At 42.7% G+C, this 18198-nt stretch overlaps 1 protein-coding gene across 1 annotated transcript in view; it reads left to right on the top strand.

Moving 5' to 3' along the window:
- LOC139057489 (NPC intracellular cholesterol transporter 1-like) overlaps positions 1–18198 on the top strand; it is a 70016-nt gene that overhangs the window by 35826 nt on the left and 15992 nt on the right. The window contains exons 12-19 of the mRNA XM_070535823.1: positions 192–374; positions 6075–6189; positions 6855–6982; positions 8659–8802; positions 9907–9996; positions 12116–12306; positions 15494–15612; positions 16461–16584. Of these exons, the coding sequence (XP_070391924.1) occupies positions 192–374; positions 6075–6189; positions 6855–6982; positions 8659–8802; positions 9907–9996; positions 12116–12306; positions 15494–15612; positions 16461–16584 (1094 nt within the window). The remainder of the gene's footprint in view (positions 1–191; positions 375–6074; positions 6190–6854; positions 6983–8658; positions 8803–9906; positions 9997–12115; positions 12307–15493; positions 15613–16460; positions 16585–18198) is intronic.

Raw genomic sequence — 18198 nt, forward strand, 5'->3', positions numbered from 1 at the left:
CAGGACTGTCTGAGAAGCTACATGTGGCAACGTTTATTGGCTGAAAGCAGTGCCTTGGGTTGTCCAGGGCATTCCGGGATGATAAATTGAAGATACACGATATCTATGTTTTGAGAAGCCTGCCTTTATTATGCTAAATGTGTAACCCAGGCTAAGTTGAGGCAACATTGTGTCTCTTGCTGCAACTCCAGGTGGATTCTCAGGTGACGCTGGGCCTGGCAGGGGTTGTCATAGTCCTTGCCTCAGTGGCCTCGTCACTAGGGCTGTTCAGCTACTTTGGAACGCCAACCACTCTTATCATCATCGAAGTCATTCCTTTCCTTGTGCTTGCTGTCGGTGTGGACAACATCTTCATTCTTGTCCAGGGATTTCAGGTACGATCGTGTTGATATTGCGAGTGCAGAGATTGTGTAATTCAGTAAGGCTACCTTTGAAACAAGGCTTGCCCTTGCTGCCTCTTGATGAGTTACGATGAAGAACATGGCCACATCATGTTTTTGAGCATAGTTTGAGCATGAGGATACATTTTATGAGGGTCAGTGTGGTTTTGCTTCTCAGGGTGTATAGTGATCATGCCGCACTAGAGGTTAGATTATTAAGAAAAAGAACGCTTGAAAAGGGTCACTAAATGTATTGAATGAATGTAGGCTATTAGATTGCTAGATTGCTGTTCTAAGTTTTTCTCAGCATTTGTTTTATATCAAAAGGTGGCTTAGCTGCAGATATATTTGTGACTGAAAAGCAAGGTCTGTACACATGACATAAAAGCATGTACAAATGACGTGCCATTTACTAAGAATGCATGCAAAAGAACATTGAAAAATGACAGTTGTACTTACTCACAGACATAAAATTTCACAATTTTGGCAACAAATTTTGTTATGCATATAAAAACGAATTGGCAAAATCCTTTAAGAAATTTGGAGGCTCCTTGCACTGTGGAGAGTTTTCACGAAAAGAGCAGATATTTTGCAGCACAGCACGCCACACTGCAAGTTGAGGTGCCACAATTAGCCTCTACTTGACAAAAATTTTATGGTGAGCACTAACTGGTAGGAATGTCATGAGCCGATACATTAGTCTCTATGGAGATGGGGTTGAGGATTCGGCACAACTGCATTTTAGCCAGTGCGTTTTAAGCGGGTTCATGTTAATGTGGTTTTGCTGTATATAGAGCCAATGGTAGGGGTGCAGAAGTACTACATTATGAGAGGCAGTAGCATTTTAACGCGACAGCGTTAAGGAGCTTGTGTCGCACAAAAGCTGGTGTCGTCGGTGTCGGCGTCGGCGACGTTGGCCGTGAGCGATAAATCCCAGCAGGCACTTCATGAATAAAAAACAACTTGCAAGATGGGCTGGGTGGGAATCGAACCAGGGTCTCCGGAGTGTGAGACGTAGGCGCTACCACTGAGCCACGAGTTCGATGCTTCAAAGCGGTACAAACGCGCCTCTAGTGAATGCGGTGTTGCCTTAGAAACGAGCTGTTTCTAAGGCTCAGGCGTGCATCGCTTGCTCAGGCGCACATTTCGTTGCCGCGCCGAACGCTGTGTTGCTCGACGTTCACCGCGTCCGATGCGGGGTGCGTAGTCGCTGCGCCGTAGCCCATTGTCTTACATCCCTTGGCGGGTCGACGGGAACGCTGTCGCGTTCCACTCTTGAAGGCGAAGCTTAAGCGTCCTCTAGTTTTGGCATGTGTCCGCCTCGTGTGAGTGCCGCCGGACATCATGCTTCTGTTTTATTTTTCCACATTTGTGGTGCCGATTCTGTCCTACGTATGCATAATTTTCTTGCATGTAATTTACCAATTTAGCTTGAGTTAACATTTGCCTTTACTATGTATCCCTTGAAGTGGCTGAAGTCCAAATGTGTGGAAAATATTTGTGAGGTTGTTGAAGAGGCTTAGGACTTGCGCTGTGTTTTCACCTTTAATAAACAATTTGTTCTTATAAAATAATTTGGGTTATATTTTCTCTCTTGGTGATTGTATTCAAACTTGTAAAGATCAAATTTGTTGACGTTCTTTTTTTTTCCTATGTGATAGAAAACTGCAGTTTAGTCACTACAAAATGTATGTTCTGTTTACAGTATGCACAGGGTTCGTCCGTAAAGTAATAAGACTGGGTCTGGTTAGAAGAATTTACTGATCCGATGGTACATACAGTCTTATAACAGTATTCACTTATCACAATATTCAAGTGCCACGAGAATTCCATTGTTATAACCGATTATTGTCATAACTGGGTTTCATGAAAATAAAAATAGGGGGATGGCAGAGCTGATGTGAAAAAACTATAATGGCAGGGAGGCCAGTGCCCCTCCCCACCACCTTTTTTCATCCAGCTGCTGATTGTGTTCGCTCGTTTTAAGTGTTTCCTGGGCACTCCAATAACGTGTAACAAGCTGCGGCTGTCGGCGTTAAAGAATGCCAGTGCAATAACAACTGCAAAGAAGGGTCACAGGTGGCAAGTAGTATGCAAGCATCGCTGGGACATCGCTTTGGTGCCCCGAAAGGGGCTTTTTAAGAAATGGGAGAAGGTTGCTGTGGCAGCCTGTCAGATTTAGAAATCACACTGAGACATGCTGAGGCAAAATCGCCACAAGCTTCTCGCCATGTATTTCTAACTGGCTTGCACGAGAAAACCCTATGTCCGTCAGCCTTGCATGCTTAACGCGTAGCTTGCCGACATCCTTCTCCAACACATCCAGGTGCTCCATGTAGTGCAGCGGAAGGTTCCTTGTGAAAATGAAGACCTAGAGGGACTGAATCATTTGCTGGGCCTCCAAAGCATCATCGCTGCCATCGTCACCGTTACTATCCGATGCAAGCACATTTGCAACGATCACCTTATCGGTTAGAAGCACTTAGTTTCCAAATCCATAGCCGTGCGCTTTCTTTTCACCTGCAACGTTGTGCATTGCCGATGATCAACGGGCAGATCAGCTGTCTTCCGCTTTGGCGGCGAGTGAAACAAGGCTGAGAAACTGTGGCCAGGAACAATTTCAGCGCAACCAACAAAGATGAATGCAAGCGATTAAGCTGTTTGCAGAACTGCACTGAATGAGAAACCAGCAAGCAACATGTGAGCAGTGCAGTTGGCACAGCTCATTCGTGATTCGGAGGGTGGCGCGGCATAGAGCTATGGGTGCAGCCCATTTGGTTCAGAGGGGTGGAAGGGTGACCGAAGGAGGCATGCCGAGAAGGCTGGAAAATGCACGCACAGTGGCTGTTAGAGCAGTGGGCTATTGTGCAGCAGCTTGAATTTCTCATTTTCTTTTTTATTTTCAAGGATTTTGCATTTGACTACCTTTCAGCTTGGACATCAAGCAGCCAAACTTCATCACTATAACTGATAATGCGGCATCAGGGCATTGTAGTAAGCAAGTTATCTCACCATGGAAAACGTACAAAAGTTGACGGTGCAACAGCTTCCGATTGTTATAGCCAATATATTGTTAAAACTGGCATCGTTATGAGTGGGTTTGACTGTATTATTAATATTCTTCAAAATCGACTTCTTGGGCGTCAATACACGAATGCCAACGTGATTCCCATGCTCTGTATGCTCCCTGGAAGTCAGCTGCTGTAACCTCTTTCAGTTGTGATAGTCCGTTGGATGGTGGGAACATCGTTGAAATTGTGACCTTTCAGGCTTCCCTTGAGCTTTGGGAACAGGAAAAAGTCTGCCAGGGTAACATCAGGGCTGTATGATGGCTGCTGCGAGATTGCAACCCCCTATCCGTGCCAGATAGGCCGTCGCAGTGAAGGCGTTGTGGGCTGGAGTGCTGTCGTGCTGGAGCTTTCAGTGATTGGCAGTCTGTGGTCGTTTCCATTTTACAGCTCTGTAAAGGCACTCAAGGACTTCAATGTAGAATGCAGCGTTGACGGTTCGTCTCGGAAGTATACATTCTTTGTGGACCACCCCACAATTGTAAAAAAAGAAGACAATAAACATTGTTTTTACCTTGGACTTCCACATTCACACTTTTCTAGAGTGCGGGGACTTCGCAATGTTGTGCCACTCCAAACTTTGGCGCTTGGTTTCAGGGTGCTACTGGAACACCCATGATTCATTGCTTGTTATTATGCTGTCTAAAGACTCCTATTCCCTCTCTAACTGCACCAGCGTTTCACGGAAAATGTCAATTCATCGTTGGTTTTGTTCGTCACTCAACACTTTTGACAGCAATTTCGAACAAACCTGCTGGATAATCAAATTTTCAGAAATAATTTTGTGAACCATTGTTTTGCACATGTTGAAGTCTTTGGCGATTAATCTGATACTGAAAGAATGGTTGGAGTCCAGGAGATTTTTAATTTTTGCCACACTTCCTTCCAATCCACTTGTTGAAGGGCGTCGAGATCGCTCCATGTCATTGACGGTCTCCCGTCCGTTCTTGAACTTGCTGAACCACCGGAAAACCTGGGTCCTTGACAGGGCGTCGTCATTGTAAGCCTTTTTAACCACGGCAAGTGCCTTGGAAGCAGTTTTGCCCAGGTGAAAGCAAAATTTAATCGTGTATCGCTGCTCCAGCGAATGTTCCATTTTTGACGTTTTCTGCCGTGACAAAAACTCAAAAACAGCTTTTGCGCCACTTCAGAATCTCACTGCATCAGAGCTCGGACGTGACTGCCACCCTGTGCGTTACTAAGCTAAGAACTCCCACCACAAATCCCGCCTTCGGGGAGTACGCTACTGGTGACTGCAGCACTGTGTGGCAGGCAGTCTCATTACATTACGGACAAACCCTGTATATGAAGCAAAGCCCTGCACAGGGTGTATTCTCTTAGTCCGATCTTTAAGGAACACTAAATAGAAAAGAATTTGATGCATATTACTAAATTATCTTTCTACAATACCCTAAAAAAGTCACTCTTGCTTTGAGAAGAGGCTTGGCAAGCATGCAGAAATGATACAAGTGGCAACACCAACTTACAATGGATCTTGACACTATCTGCTCTCGAGCCCAATACATTTTTCATCGATAAAGATGGACTGCATTCTATTCTAAATGAGTAAAAGATTAAACTTGGCAAGTTTCAAGAAGTTTTACTAAGCTACACTGGCCTGTGACGTGATGTCACATTGTCGTACTGGTGGCAAATTTCAGTGCGAAATTCATAAAATGGAACTTTGACCTTAATTTTTCCTTATAATAATCGAGTTATTACTGTAACACTGACAAATAGTTTTGGAAGAATACAGTCAATGTTTGATTTTTCGAGCTCCCTAGGGACCGTGAAAATGTCTGAAAAATTGGGCAGGCCGGAAAAAATGAATCCATGCCTTTTACGGCCCCCAAGGGCTCAATTCACCACAGGCACATCTGAAATATCTCTAAGGGCCTGTCAGTACACTTATCAGGCATATCAGTGCTTCGGCTGTGACAAGAGATGGGTGCATGCGTGCATAATTAAGGAACACATACTGTGTCCCGTGACAGTGGCCCCTTTCCACTCTTGGTATGCTTCACCACAATATGCTACCTATGCTTGACCGTGTAACACCGCTCCATTGCAGCAAAACTGACATTTGGGAATCGACATTATGCAATGTAGTGCTTCCTGCGCTTTGAAGTCATCGGTGAAGATGACAAAGGGGGAATCAGCGTTATTGCTGACAGAAGCGAATTCTTGCGATGAAAAGCATGGTACCAAACAGCAGGAACCTTGTTAGTGAACGTCGAAGCAGCTAGGCCACAGTGGGTATGGCTGCCAGCATATCGGCATGTGGCAGCTGTGGTTTGTGGCTGCGAGTTCATCAAAATAGCAATGGTGGTAGCTTCAACTCATGCCATCTTGAACCTGCATTTGCAGCAAAAAGTGCATGAAATCGGATGGCGAAGGGTTTCAGCGTCCTAAATTTCAGACATCCTTATACACTGGCTCTATGGGGATTGTTGGGGTGCCGTGAAGGTGTTTGTATTGGACATGCCTCAAAAGCCCGGCATGCAAAAAATCGGTCGTTGACTGTATTGTGTCAGTCTAAACTGATTTGTTTCTCTTTAGTGTCCCTTTAATGGCTCTGCCATTGCAACAACAAGCCGTTTTATGCGAGTCTTCTTGCTTTGTGCAGAGAGATGATGGCTCAGAAGAAGAGCCTATTGAAGACAAGGTAGCACGTGTGGTCGGAAACCTTGGGCCATCTTTGCTCCTGGCTAGTTTCTCAGAGGCTACCTGCTTTTTCCTAGGTAAGAACTTGCAACACTTGCTCGTCATAATTTTTGTATTTCCTTTTTCTTTTCCGGTTTGCTATCACAGTCAAAAAAGCAGCATCACTAATCTCATGTGTGGGCTTGCCAAGCACTGGAGAGCATGGATTCTGGGAATTCGTGGGTCCTTAATATGGCTTTAGCTTCGTCGCTAACCGTTCGTTACATTGTAATTGAGTCTCATCATAAAAAATTAGTCTCGTATTGTAACTTGTAAAAAATCAGGTGAAATCTATTGCTGGGATGTAGCAGGCAATATGGAAGACCACCCACTCGAGGCACATTGTCATTGCCCTCATTCATCTGCAGCATGACACCTCTGGTATTAGTACTCATATAAATGTCACATGGTAATAGTATGCTGTCAAAATCATTACAGGGAAAGCTTCATTTACTGGTGAAATTGGCAGAAACTGAAAAGTCAGATTTCATGGCATATGTGAATGTTGGTTTTCTGCTGTTTTCTCTTCACACTGAAAACAAATCCATAGCGTTGTGCGGCGACAAGTTACTATAGCAGATGAGGTTTCACATGCTAAATATCAACTTGTGCTGTGAACAAGGCTGTAGTTGTGTGCCGACGAGTAAATATGTGGTATTCTTTTTGTACTGTTGCATACAAAGCATTTTTCTGTTCATTGCAGGGGGCCTGAGCACTATGCCAGCTGTGAGGATGTTTGCCCTCTATGCTGGTGTCGCGCTTCTCCTTGACTTTGTGCTTCAGATGACCTGCTTCATTGCTCTGCTCACGCTCGACGCAAAGAGACAGAGGGTAAGATTTCATCTGCTTTATTACAATCTAGAAATGGCTGAAGCAATCTCGAATGTGACTTGGCTTGGCTGTGGCAAGTTGACGTGTGACAGCAGTGCATGCAGACCTCTTGATATATCTGTGTGGGTCCATACGCAGCAAGTGAGCATACCCACAGGCTGCAATAACTTGGTGTATTGTTGTTGGGTATTGTTGTTAGGCATTGTTGTTTGGTATAACTTGTTGCTGCCTGTACCTATTGTACTGCTATGGTTTAGAGGTGCATGGATGACACTTACTGCTGAAATATTCTACATGCAGTTACGCAACCATAGAGGGCACTGTGACACCTTCAGCTGCATTGAACAATATTATAGTCTTTGTTGCAAACTTTTGCTCTAAGCATTAATCTTGCTGTCATTCATGCACTTTAACTAGCAGGTAACATTGTAAATGAGCTAATTATTCCTTTAAGGTCATTTGCACATTGCTCAGTGGAAACGTTCATCTAGACATTAACACTTAGCACAGGATTTCACATACCAGTGACAGCAAGCCATTGAATGCAAGCGTTATAGGGTTGCATCTGTATGATATTGCTTTTTGCTGCTTTAGCATAACTGTTGCTACACTTGTGATCATTCTGTTTGGCACACAAAAGCTGCATCATTGTAATTGTGAACACTTTTTCAAACCCATTCTAGAGTCTGTCATTTATGCAAATGAGATCAAAATAAAAATGGCCACATACATAGAGAAAAATCCTGTGAAAAAAGAAGCGACCGAAGGGAACTGAGTTGTCAACATACCAGATGTCTGCAGTACAATTATGCGACTAAATAGCATTGCTGACCAACTTTATAGTTGCTTTAACTTGCATTGTCTAGATGAAGCCTAATTTTCCAGGTTGCCTTCAGGTCTGGCATGTAACTTTGTGTTAAATCTTGTTTGGTGGGTTTACCTTGCTTGGATTGCTAACTTAACATGTGCTGTGAAGTTTTTTGGGTCCTTTCGCACTACTAACAGCCAGGTAATTGATGCCAGTAGCGCATTATTCTTGACTCATTTCGATGTGGAATGCACATCACGGCACATGTACACATTCTTGTGTGTGGGCACATGCAGGCATGTGGTCTTGCACAGAACAGTATTTTGCTAGTTAACTTCTACAGTGGAACATCCTGAATTTGTCTGAAACATAATAAACACACACAGTGTGGCTGCGTCTTCTTTCGATATGGCAGAGTAAGACAGGCACAGGTGTGGGGATGCTCGACTTTTTCGCATCCCCTGATGTTGTTTTCCCCACATGGCTCTGTCTCCTGGAATCCAGTTTCCCTGCATGCATATGCATGTGTGCTTGGAGGAAGTCTGTGCTGTAACTTTGCAATATGAGAAATGGAGTGAGTGTTCTAATGCTTGGGTCACCTGACGGTATCGATACTCATGCGTAAGAGGAACCTGCTTCCTCCTTTTCGGCTGTGGGAATTCATCAGATGCGGACTTGCTGTGCTGTCACCAAGGTCACTCTAGACCCCAGAGAACGAAGCACTTCACTGTCTGCCCTTTGAGTTCTATCATTCCACCTTGACATTCGTTATCATGTAGACACGCATAGATCTGTGATAGTTTTTGCTGTGAGAATTGGGGCGTTGGCACACCATTTTTCTCACGCTGCGACTTTCTTCTTTTCCCAGATGCAACGCATGGATGTATGCTGCTGTATTTCTGGATCAAAAACAGTCCTTATCGAGGATGAGTCATCGCAAGGATTTTTGTACAGGCTTTTTGAAAACCACTATGCCCCTGCCTTGATGAAGGAACCAATTCGTCTCACCGTGGTTAGTGTTGGCCAGGCTGCTTTATCCCATATATAGCATATTGTGTTTGTGTGTGTAGTTCATTACACAATTGTTAATGGAAATGTCTGCAGGAATTCTAAAAACATGCCAAAATTTCTTAATTTTTCTATATTTGTTAGCTGTCTCAGAATATTGACCTTTTTCCTTAAAATCAAGAGATCCATTGAATTTTAAAATGTCATTGCACATATGACATTATCCATCACAGTAGGTCAATGGCATGACATCCTTCTGCAAAGCACAAGGTTATGGATTCGGTTCAGTCATGGCAGCCATGTTCTGGTGGGTTTGGAATGCAAAAATGCTTGTGTACAGAGCACCGAGAGAGCACTATAGAACCCCGGGCAATTCAAATTTACCTAGAACCTTTCATTACGGCAGTCCCTGTAGCCCCTGTAGGTCTTAGGGATGCCAAACCTCTGTCAGTCATTCAGTAAGTTCATGTGGAATTAAACTTGCCATACAGTGACGTAATGATCTAACAGTAGTACTTACTTTATTAAATGGCTTCTTGTGTACTTGGATAGATTGGCAGTTCTCACATTTACTTGGCTAAATTAGCTTCACGTGAGCCAGTGGCAAAAAGCAAAAGAAATGTAAATTCTTACATTCATTAGGTTCATTACAAAATACAGCCCCAGGATAAATTTTTCAGCTGCGACGCTACACCTGAAGAACCTGTTTGGGTCTCACTTAGCTTTGTGCTGCTTTCAGATGGATGCCTGTTTTCAGTCTTGCGTATCTCTTTTCGCAAAAAAAAATTTACTTAAATTTATATGAGAATGCTGAATGCTGAGCAAGATATGTCATATCTTTACTTACACAATCAGTGCTAAAGTAGAAAATTGCCATAGTGTTGGTAGGAAAAATTAATTTCTGGCTTTTCTGTTTTTATTTGTGTTCTGGTAGAACCAGTGATTGATAGATTCTATTTTGTTTAATAAGTGTTTTTCTTTTGCTGGTGGCCTGGCACAATAGAATACTTTTCGAGGCTGTAGCAGACTTCAAAACGTAGGTGCAGTTACTCTTTCAGTTGTTTAATGTTTCTTTTTTTTCTTTCTCTCTTTTCACTGTACTTTGCAGATGTTCGTGTTTGTTGGATGGATGTGCTTGTCATTTGCATTTCTGGGAAACACTAAGATAGGTTTGGACCAAGAGATATCCATGCCTCTTGTGAGTTGCATCTTGTTGGTGGAGTCATAATTCAAATAGGCTTTGTTTTTCAGCTTTAGTCCAATGGCATTACAGTAGAGAAGTGTACATATTTGGAGTCGTGATTCTGAAATTCAGCTTTTCAGTAATGAAGCTTGGGGCACATGGTGTTTGTAGAACTACTACGGTGCTTGGTGCTGGCCCTGCACGTAAGGCAAGCAGTAACATGTATGGGGCTCCTTACATACGTGACATAATTGTACCTATGACAGCTGCGGGCATGTCAGCTGTAGCAAAGAGCTGTCTTTGCAAGAGAAATGCTGACGATGACTGCTACGTTGTGTCACGTTGTAGTGACAGTGAAGAACATGATATAGCAAAACTGTGAATCGCGAAACTAACTTCTTCATTGGGCGACCCTGTGCCCACAAAAGCAAGTGGCACTCGAAGCATAACGATAGCGGCGAGCACAGTCGGTGATTGTCGAAATCTGATCTGTGTGTCAAGCACGTCGACTTTTATACGTGATTTGTAGAAGGTTCCAGCGTAATCGCTGGTGCCAGCGCATCTTCCAGAAAATACTACACAGTTTGTGTTGCGCATACAGTCAGATTAAACGATGTTCACTGGCAACAGACACAGCAGATAACGTCGATAATCAAAGGTAATCTTCGAGTAAGTTCGAAATCATGCAGGTGCATCTTGCGCTGAGCGATAACCTGAAGTTGTTGGTGGGCTTGAGGCAGTCCCTGTAAAAAGGATAAATAAGTACACGTTTCATTTGAAAGCTGCAGTGCGAATTGCTGTTGCGGCATGCACCAGCTGTGAGTTTACGAGGCTGTGTAAGCGAATTGCCTGCTGCTTCCTTAAAAATGCATGTGAGGACACTACCATCCTTTTGAGTCCGCACTGAGCATACTACGAACCCCTGCACAAACTGCAAAGCATTTAAGTTGAGTGATAGCTGAATAGTATTTAGTGCATCTGGCTGCAAGTTTTATCCTCGGTGGTGGCTGCGAGTTTCCTGTGTTACGTGTTAAGGCTGTAGTTGAGAAGATGGCACGTAAAAAAAACAACCCGTACTTCCTCCACTAATAGCAACAATGCATCACCTCCGCGTGTTACTAGGTATACCATGACAAGAACCAGTGCACTTGAAGGCTTGACCAATTCTTGAAAAATGCCTTGAAAGTCCTTGAAAACATCAGAATCTTTTATGCAGTAGCTGCTATGAGCCATTTTACTAGTAAAATAACGAGTTGCTAGTCGAGCAGTCATATTGTCCATGCCTTGACTCGCATGTATGCATTTTTTTCCCACGGTCTTTTTGTCTTGACTGTACAATGGCTGTGTTCTGATAAGAGCAGGATGCCATTATGACCTATAACTCATAGCACTTTTATGTCTGTTAAGAAATGCATGGGGGTAAATTTTACGGAGCAGCTTTCTCAGTGGTGTCATGTATATGTAAACCATGATGAAGTTATGCACCGTGCCACTTGCTATTGTGAGTGGCTCGCTAGTCATGCATTTCTTCTAACAGGGCTCTAGATTTGTTGAGGCTGATGTGCACGTGTGGTGGATTTGATGCACTGCTAAACTGTAAAGCACTCCTCTGTTGTGACAGGAGTTCATCATTTTTTCAGCACTCCACCACTTCTCCTTACTGCTGTTTTCTTCAGTGATGTCTTTAACATGAAAGTATGGTTCTGATGTAACAAATGGGGGATGTAATTTTGTGCATTTACTGTCCGCAATATCTGTGCACAGCTGTTTGATGCAATGAGCTGTGCTTATAGCTTTAATCATGTAAGGTTGCCTCCACCAGCTCTAACCACAGATAATTTTATACATATTTTCATTTCATTCAGGAATCCTTAAGACATCTCTGGTGACTTGTCATATACTCTTAGGTCTGGTACAGACCTTTGGCGCTTAAAAGAGCAGTTTTGTGCAAGTAGCCCTGAGTAGACAAGTCCTCTTCACTTGCCTTTGGCTCTCCATGCTGAACTTTAGTTTCAGGCTGTGTATGAGGGCCAGAAAAAAAAAAAAAAGTTTAGCTTTAGTAATGCAAGGATTTCCTTGTTTACTTATGCATTTTACGCTTTCCGTTTCCTTTGTGTTAATTTCTCTTGTGCAGGATTCCTACCTTCAAGAGTACTTCCACATGCAGAAGACTGCGCTGGCCGTTGGGCCACCACTGTATTTTGTAGTCCAGCCTGGCTACAACTATACGCGCTACGAGGACCAGCATCTCATTTGCGGCTTACCTGGATGCAGCTCGCAGTCGCTGTACTCGCAGATCAGCTTGGCTGCTTTCTACCACAACTTGTGAGCACACATCTCCCTGTTTCATCATATTGTTTCATAGGTTTGTGTAGGTTTATGCAAGGAAGGCAAAGCATTAAGTGAGTACTGATGTGATAGTTTGAAACTTTATTTGAATAATATTTTTTGTTAAACAAACGTTCACGCCCTCTAAGTCCTAGAAACAATGCTGACAAGTGCTGGAGCACCCCAAGTAATTTGCTACTAAGCTTGTTTCTACAAGCGTGTTTCACTGCCGGTACTCAGGAGCATGTGTCGTGGGGTCACTATATTCTGGCTTGGCTCCGTTCCCATGAACAATGCAGCCGCCACACTTGAGCAAAGTTGGGAGAAACGTTCACAGCGCCCTTGTTAGTTCTTTAATGAGCAATGCCATCATACCTAGCCTTATTGCTACACAAAGCAAATTTTGCTGTCTCATGACATGAGAATAATGTTGATGATGCCTGGTCTGGAATTTTGAGACGAGCTTTTAGTATCAACTTAAAGGCTGTTTTAAGTGTCTCTCTGCCTCCATACTGGCTAAATGTCATTCTTTCACGTGTGAGAAGCATGTAGTTAAAGTTTTACAACTCTGAAAATAAATACAGGTACTCCTTTAAAGCTTCAGGTGTTGAGGGCGTGTCTTGCTCATCGTGAACAAGGCTGCTACTCGTTCCCAATTCTGCCACTCATTCTGAATTATGACCTCCTTCTTCATTGTACATTATTAGTATTGCAGAGTGTCTGCTCTGTGGCCCCTGGCAGTTTCACGGGAGAGCATTGTTAGGAAGGGTTTTTGGTTTGTGGTATGGTCGACACTTGTTACAATGGATTGTAATACGTAACGCAGCGAGAAAGGTTCATTATACCCGAAGTCCCTTCTCTCCAAAATTATGGATGCGGTATGTTGTAAGATGGTGGATTATCGCATATGCTGCTGTCTAAAGGTAATCGTACAAACAACGAAAACATATAAATTAAGATAACTAAATAATAGATAAAACGGTTTACAGAGTAATTTAATTGTTCAACCACACAGCACAGGGCCTTACTGTCCACTGTTTCCTGGACCCATGTCACCAATTAGTGGCAGCTTTCCCTGCACTAGAGTATACGCCCACATAAGTGCAAGATCAATGACCAGCACTATGGCATGAAGCGGGCCAGCCAGCTTCCCGTTGCGCTAGCTGCCCCGGCCAGAACATGTTGCAGCTGCAGGTGACACAAACATCGGCTAATTCTTCACACAAAACAGTGGTTGGTAGAATAAACTGGTCTCTTAATTGCATATTTTGGTACAAGCTACGACCATTGTCAAACCTGGAGCATGAACGAGTGGTGTGGTATGAGGCGAGTTCAACTGAGACCCTTTAATGTAATCGGTAATTTTGTGGCTAGGGAATAGATTAGTGGACCTTCATAAAATATTCCGAAAAGGGGTAGAGCACCAATCAACCGACCAGACTGTTTTTTTTTTACTTCATGCTTTTCTTTTTTATGCCTCCGCAACTGCTATTCATGCCTCAAAAAAGTTTATAGGCTCTTGCAGTTTCTTTATGTGGCCGATCTTCACAGTGACTCTCTGTTCAGCCGTTTCTTTGATCATACTGCCTCAGCTACTGGTGCATCTTTGTGCTGATTGATTATGCAAATGCACTATGGATTGATGCTAATTTCTTTATGAATAAGCTCAAACTTCAGTCATATACGACCATCATTTGTAATCTTTGTCTTTCTCTCCTATGTACCCCACTTCCTAACATAGGGCCACTCCTTTTCTATGCAAAGGTCTATCATCATATCATGCAATGCAGAGAAAGCCAACTGCAGGGGGCTGACTGCTATGCACCTATCTGTTGTGCTGCTGTTTAATTGTGACCTTCTAATATATTGAACTGCCATATTGAACTATGTACTGTAGCTGTAATATTGCAATACAATGTTGCTGCAATCATATGTAATGCTCTTTTAGCCACATATCGCACCGTAGAAAATGGGCATCCTGTACTTATTGTGTAGGTCTAATAAATGAGAATGAGGAACATCTCAAGGGGAAAAAAAATATGCACGTCACTTCTTCAAACATGGTAATTGTACACGCCTGTACATTCTTTCATGTTGCGTCGATGACGTGCCAATGTATGCAGAGTTGGCCTTAGAAATAAAACAAAACTGTTGCATTTTTTTTCAGTAATCATTAGTTACCTATGTTATTGGCAAATTGACAAAAGAGAAAAATATAAGTTAATGCACACCTTATTTGATTATTGTGAAAACCTCTATATAAGTTAACCTGCTTCTCTTTCTTTTCTAGCTTTTCTTCCGTTGTGGTTTACAGGTTGTTTCAGCTAGACACATCTTATCTGTTGAAGGGTATTACTTACTAGCATAATAATGATTTCATTTGACAGCTGTTGCATCTAGGCATCATTTGAATATAAATCCACTTTGAAGGCAGTTAACAGGTATAGGGTACTTGATATAAATGCTATAAATGTCTACGACTCCGTAGCATTAAAATGAGCAGTTAGTTGTTTCATTGTTTTGATCAAAAAACCTTGCGAGCAGTGTGTGGCATCCGAAACTCACTTTTATGTTTAAATATGTTTTTCAAATGACACTTTTGTGCTTTTGACAAATTTTGTACATTAAAGTAAAAGCAAACAGTAACCTAGTGCTATTGTGCAGGCAGGCTGTGGACGTCCGCATTCAAATGATACAGAGAAAAGAAAGTTAGTTACATTTAAGCATGTGATACTGTGGGGATACTGTGAAATGCAAAACATTGTGCTTTCTATTATGTTAAGAGTTTACGAATATTCAGTGTCTTGGTTTTGTGTTTGCTCTTCTAAAAGTTTTTACTGGAGAATGAGCTTTTTCCCTGAAATGCATCCAGGATAAAGGAAAACATGAAAAGGAAAAGGATGTTTTATGTTTTCGTAACACACACCAGTAGCAGACCTTCGGCTAAATGATTGTCAAAAAAATTTTGTTGGAGTTTCTGGCCAATATGCTTGAGCTTTGAGGCAGTGCGTTGAGTTGCCAGACCATTAGCATGGGTGTGCTGGCTGGACAAAGAAAGAGAAAATTAACACATTCATGCTAACTAATGCTGTTTCTGTTTAACTATTTCGTTTTGTCCTGTTTGTTTGCTTTGTGCTGCTTAAAATGAACCTGATTTTGGCATGTCTTCCGTTTTTATCAACAGGACAACCATTTCTCAGCCCCCGATGTCTTGGCTGGATGACTACGTCACATGGACCAAGACACAATCGTGCTGTGCAATGGACAACTCTACAATGGCCTTTTGTCCTCGCAACCACACAAGTAAGTTCGTTGCAATATGCACAGACTGACCATGGTATTTTATGCGCTGTGATCCCCGCATTTTACCAGCTGTGAACACCGAATTTATTTCTACAATGCTAACAGTGCCGAGACCTTACCTCTGCTTTCTTACACAAATTTTGCAGCAATATCACATATTGTGGTCCTCATTTTCAGTATAACACTTGGCACTCTTACTTGCCTGGTTTGCTAAGAAAAAAAGTCAAACTTGTCGTTGTCTATGCCTCTCCCAATTGGTGATGATCGAAGCACGGTGTTTATGACATTACCTTGCGACTTCTGGTATCTGCAGTATGGCAAGGCATGGCCTTTCTTTCCCCTGTATCCGTGGGAAGTGCGATCTGATCGTCAAGAGAGGTACTGAAAAGACAAATTCACATTGTTTTCTTGACAGACGAAGCATGTAACTGTGTCAAATGTTATGTTAAACAATCTGGACCATAAAATGAAATCTCACAAAATTTGAGCAAAATCAAAGAAGTAAGCGTGAAATTAAAAAAAGAAAGTTGTTACAAGGAAAATGCAACTCACTGTACATAGTATATACAACTGGCTTCATACGCTGCATGTGGAGGCATTGTAGTTGTGCTTGACCTGGCTTCTTTATTGTTTCATCAGCATTATTCATCTAAACTCTGTATTCTTCCTGCGAATTGGCAAGTTCTGTGGCAATGCAGTTTGATTTGCTTCAGCCCTGCTTTCTGACTGGTTCAGAATCTGTAAATTTGGTTTTGCTTTGTTTTTCTTTATCGAAATAGATTTGTTTGGGAAATTAGTTTTTCTTTCAAATTCTAGCAAGAGTAAAGGCCTTCATTTCCTTTATTTAGGGCCAAAGACTTGCGTGCCCTGCTTGTCAAAGCAAAAGCAGCAGGAACGCCCTGTTGGTGACACATTCCAGAGGTTCCTCTTGGAGTTCCTGAATGACAACCCGGATGCCACGTGCCCCAAAGGGTATGTTTCAGAGCCACATGTGACAAGTGTTCTTTTCTTTTTTTACTTGTTGCTGCACTTTATTTTATTGAATATCCTTGCTTTAGTACCACCTTTATTTAAAAAAAAAAAAGGACTTTCTCTTTTCATTTCTGCATGAATCATACGAGAAACCTTTGCAAACGCCTTTGCAGCTTTACCTCTGCTAGGGAAAACCTTGTTTGAACCTTTGTTGGAGTAGAACCGGATAACAGTTTCATGGTGTTCTCTTTCATGAAATTGGCCACATATAATTTCTGGCTTACAAATCTCAAAATGACAGTGTGGAACCTGGCATTGCGTAATTGAAAGGCAAGCAACAGGCATCCTTTTCTCCTCTAAACAATGAATATTCACTTGCCAAGCTGTCTGACCAAGCTCTTCTACAACTTCCCTTTGAGTGGCCTTTTACAATTTGCCTGTTAACGTAAAAGATGCTACTGAGGCTCTGATATCGTTCATTAGTAGTAATTGGTTGTTTATCATGACAACATGAAAAGGAAGGTGAGGGAAATTGCTACCGACTGCACTGTAACGGTCGAGCCAAGTCTGTTGACGCCTAAACGGTGGTCAGCAGTGAGGATGCATGGGGTTGGGGGTAAAGGGTATAGACTGAGGATTGGAAGAGAGGATAGGCTAGGATGAAGGGAACTATTTATATAATGGACAATGTGGCAATAGATCAATAAGTAAGAATTGGCACTTCCTGTCTTGCCGCCTTGTCAGGCCAGCTGCTTTTGACAAGCCTTGGAGAGAATGCTGTGAGGGATCCCGTGGTAAATCCTGTGAAGATGTATGTAAGCAATCCTGCAAAGAAAGTTCGATACGTCACTGCTGACAGACAAGAGCCTCCGTGAGCTGACAGTGCTATTGTTAGTTTCGTAATGCTCTTTGATGACATGGCTGTCTCATTGCCACCTGAGCCTCCCATCTTTGCAGACATCCTGTATATTGCACCCCCCCCCCCTTTTTTTTATGAACAAATTTTTTAGAAATCATATAAAGCACGTAGTGCAATTTAGCCTGTTGAAGGGAATTACCTGAAGTGGCAGATATTACTTACATGGCAAATTGATATGTGAGGGAGACTAATTAAAAAGATGCAACAGTTAACCTTTATTAATCATAAAATTTAGGGCACATTGCAAAATTGAAGCCAAGCAGTTGGGAAGCCTTGTCTGCTTGGCAGATGTCCCAACACTAACAAAGTTTTGAGATGTCCATCCCCTGAACCTGCTAAAGTATGCATTGTCATTACAGCTAAGATCGTTCTGAACTGCTTGACCGGTTGCGGGTCTGATCCAGGCCACGGCGGTCTCACTCCAATGGGGGCAATAGGCAGAAATGCTTGTGTACTTAGATTTAGGTGCGCTTTAAAGAACCCCAGGTGGCCAAAATTATTTTGGAGCCAAGCATTCTTGCATGTTGCCTATATTGGAATGCTGCCGCAGCAGCCAGGATTGAACTCGCGAGCTCGAGCTTAGCAGTGAAACACCCTAGCCATTGAGCCACCGTGTTGGGTTGGACTTGGAAGCGATCGAGAGCGGGTAAACGAAAAAGCCACAGGCTGAAGCCTGTGGCTTCCCGTTAAATGTG

Source organism: Dermacentor albipictus, chromosome 3 (genome assembly GCF_038994185.2).
Source record: "Dermacentor albipictus isolate Rhodes 1998 colony chromosome 3, USDA_Dalb.pri_finalv2, whole genome shotgun sequence".
NCBI lineage: Eukaryota > Metazoa > Arthropoda > Arachnida > Ixodida > Ixodidae > Dermacentor > Dermacentor albipictus.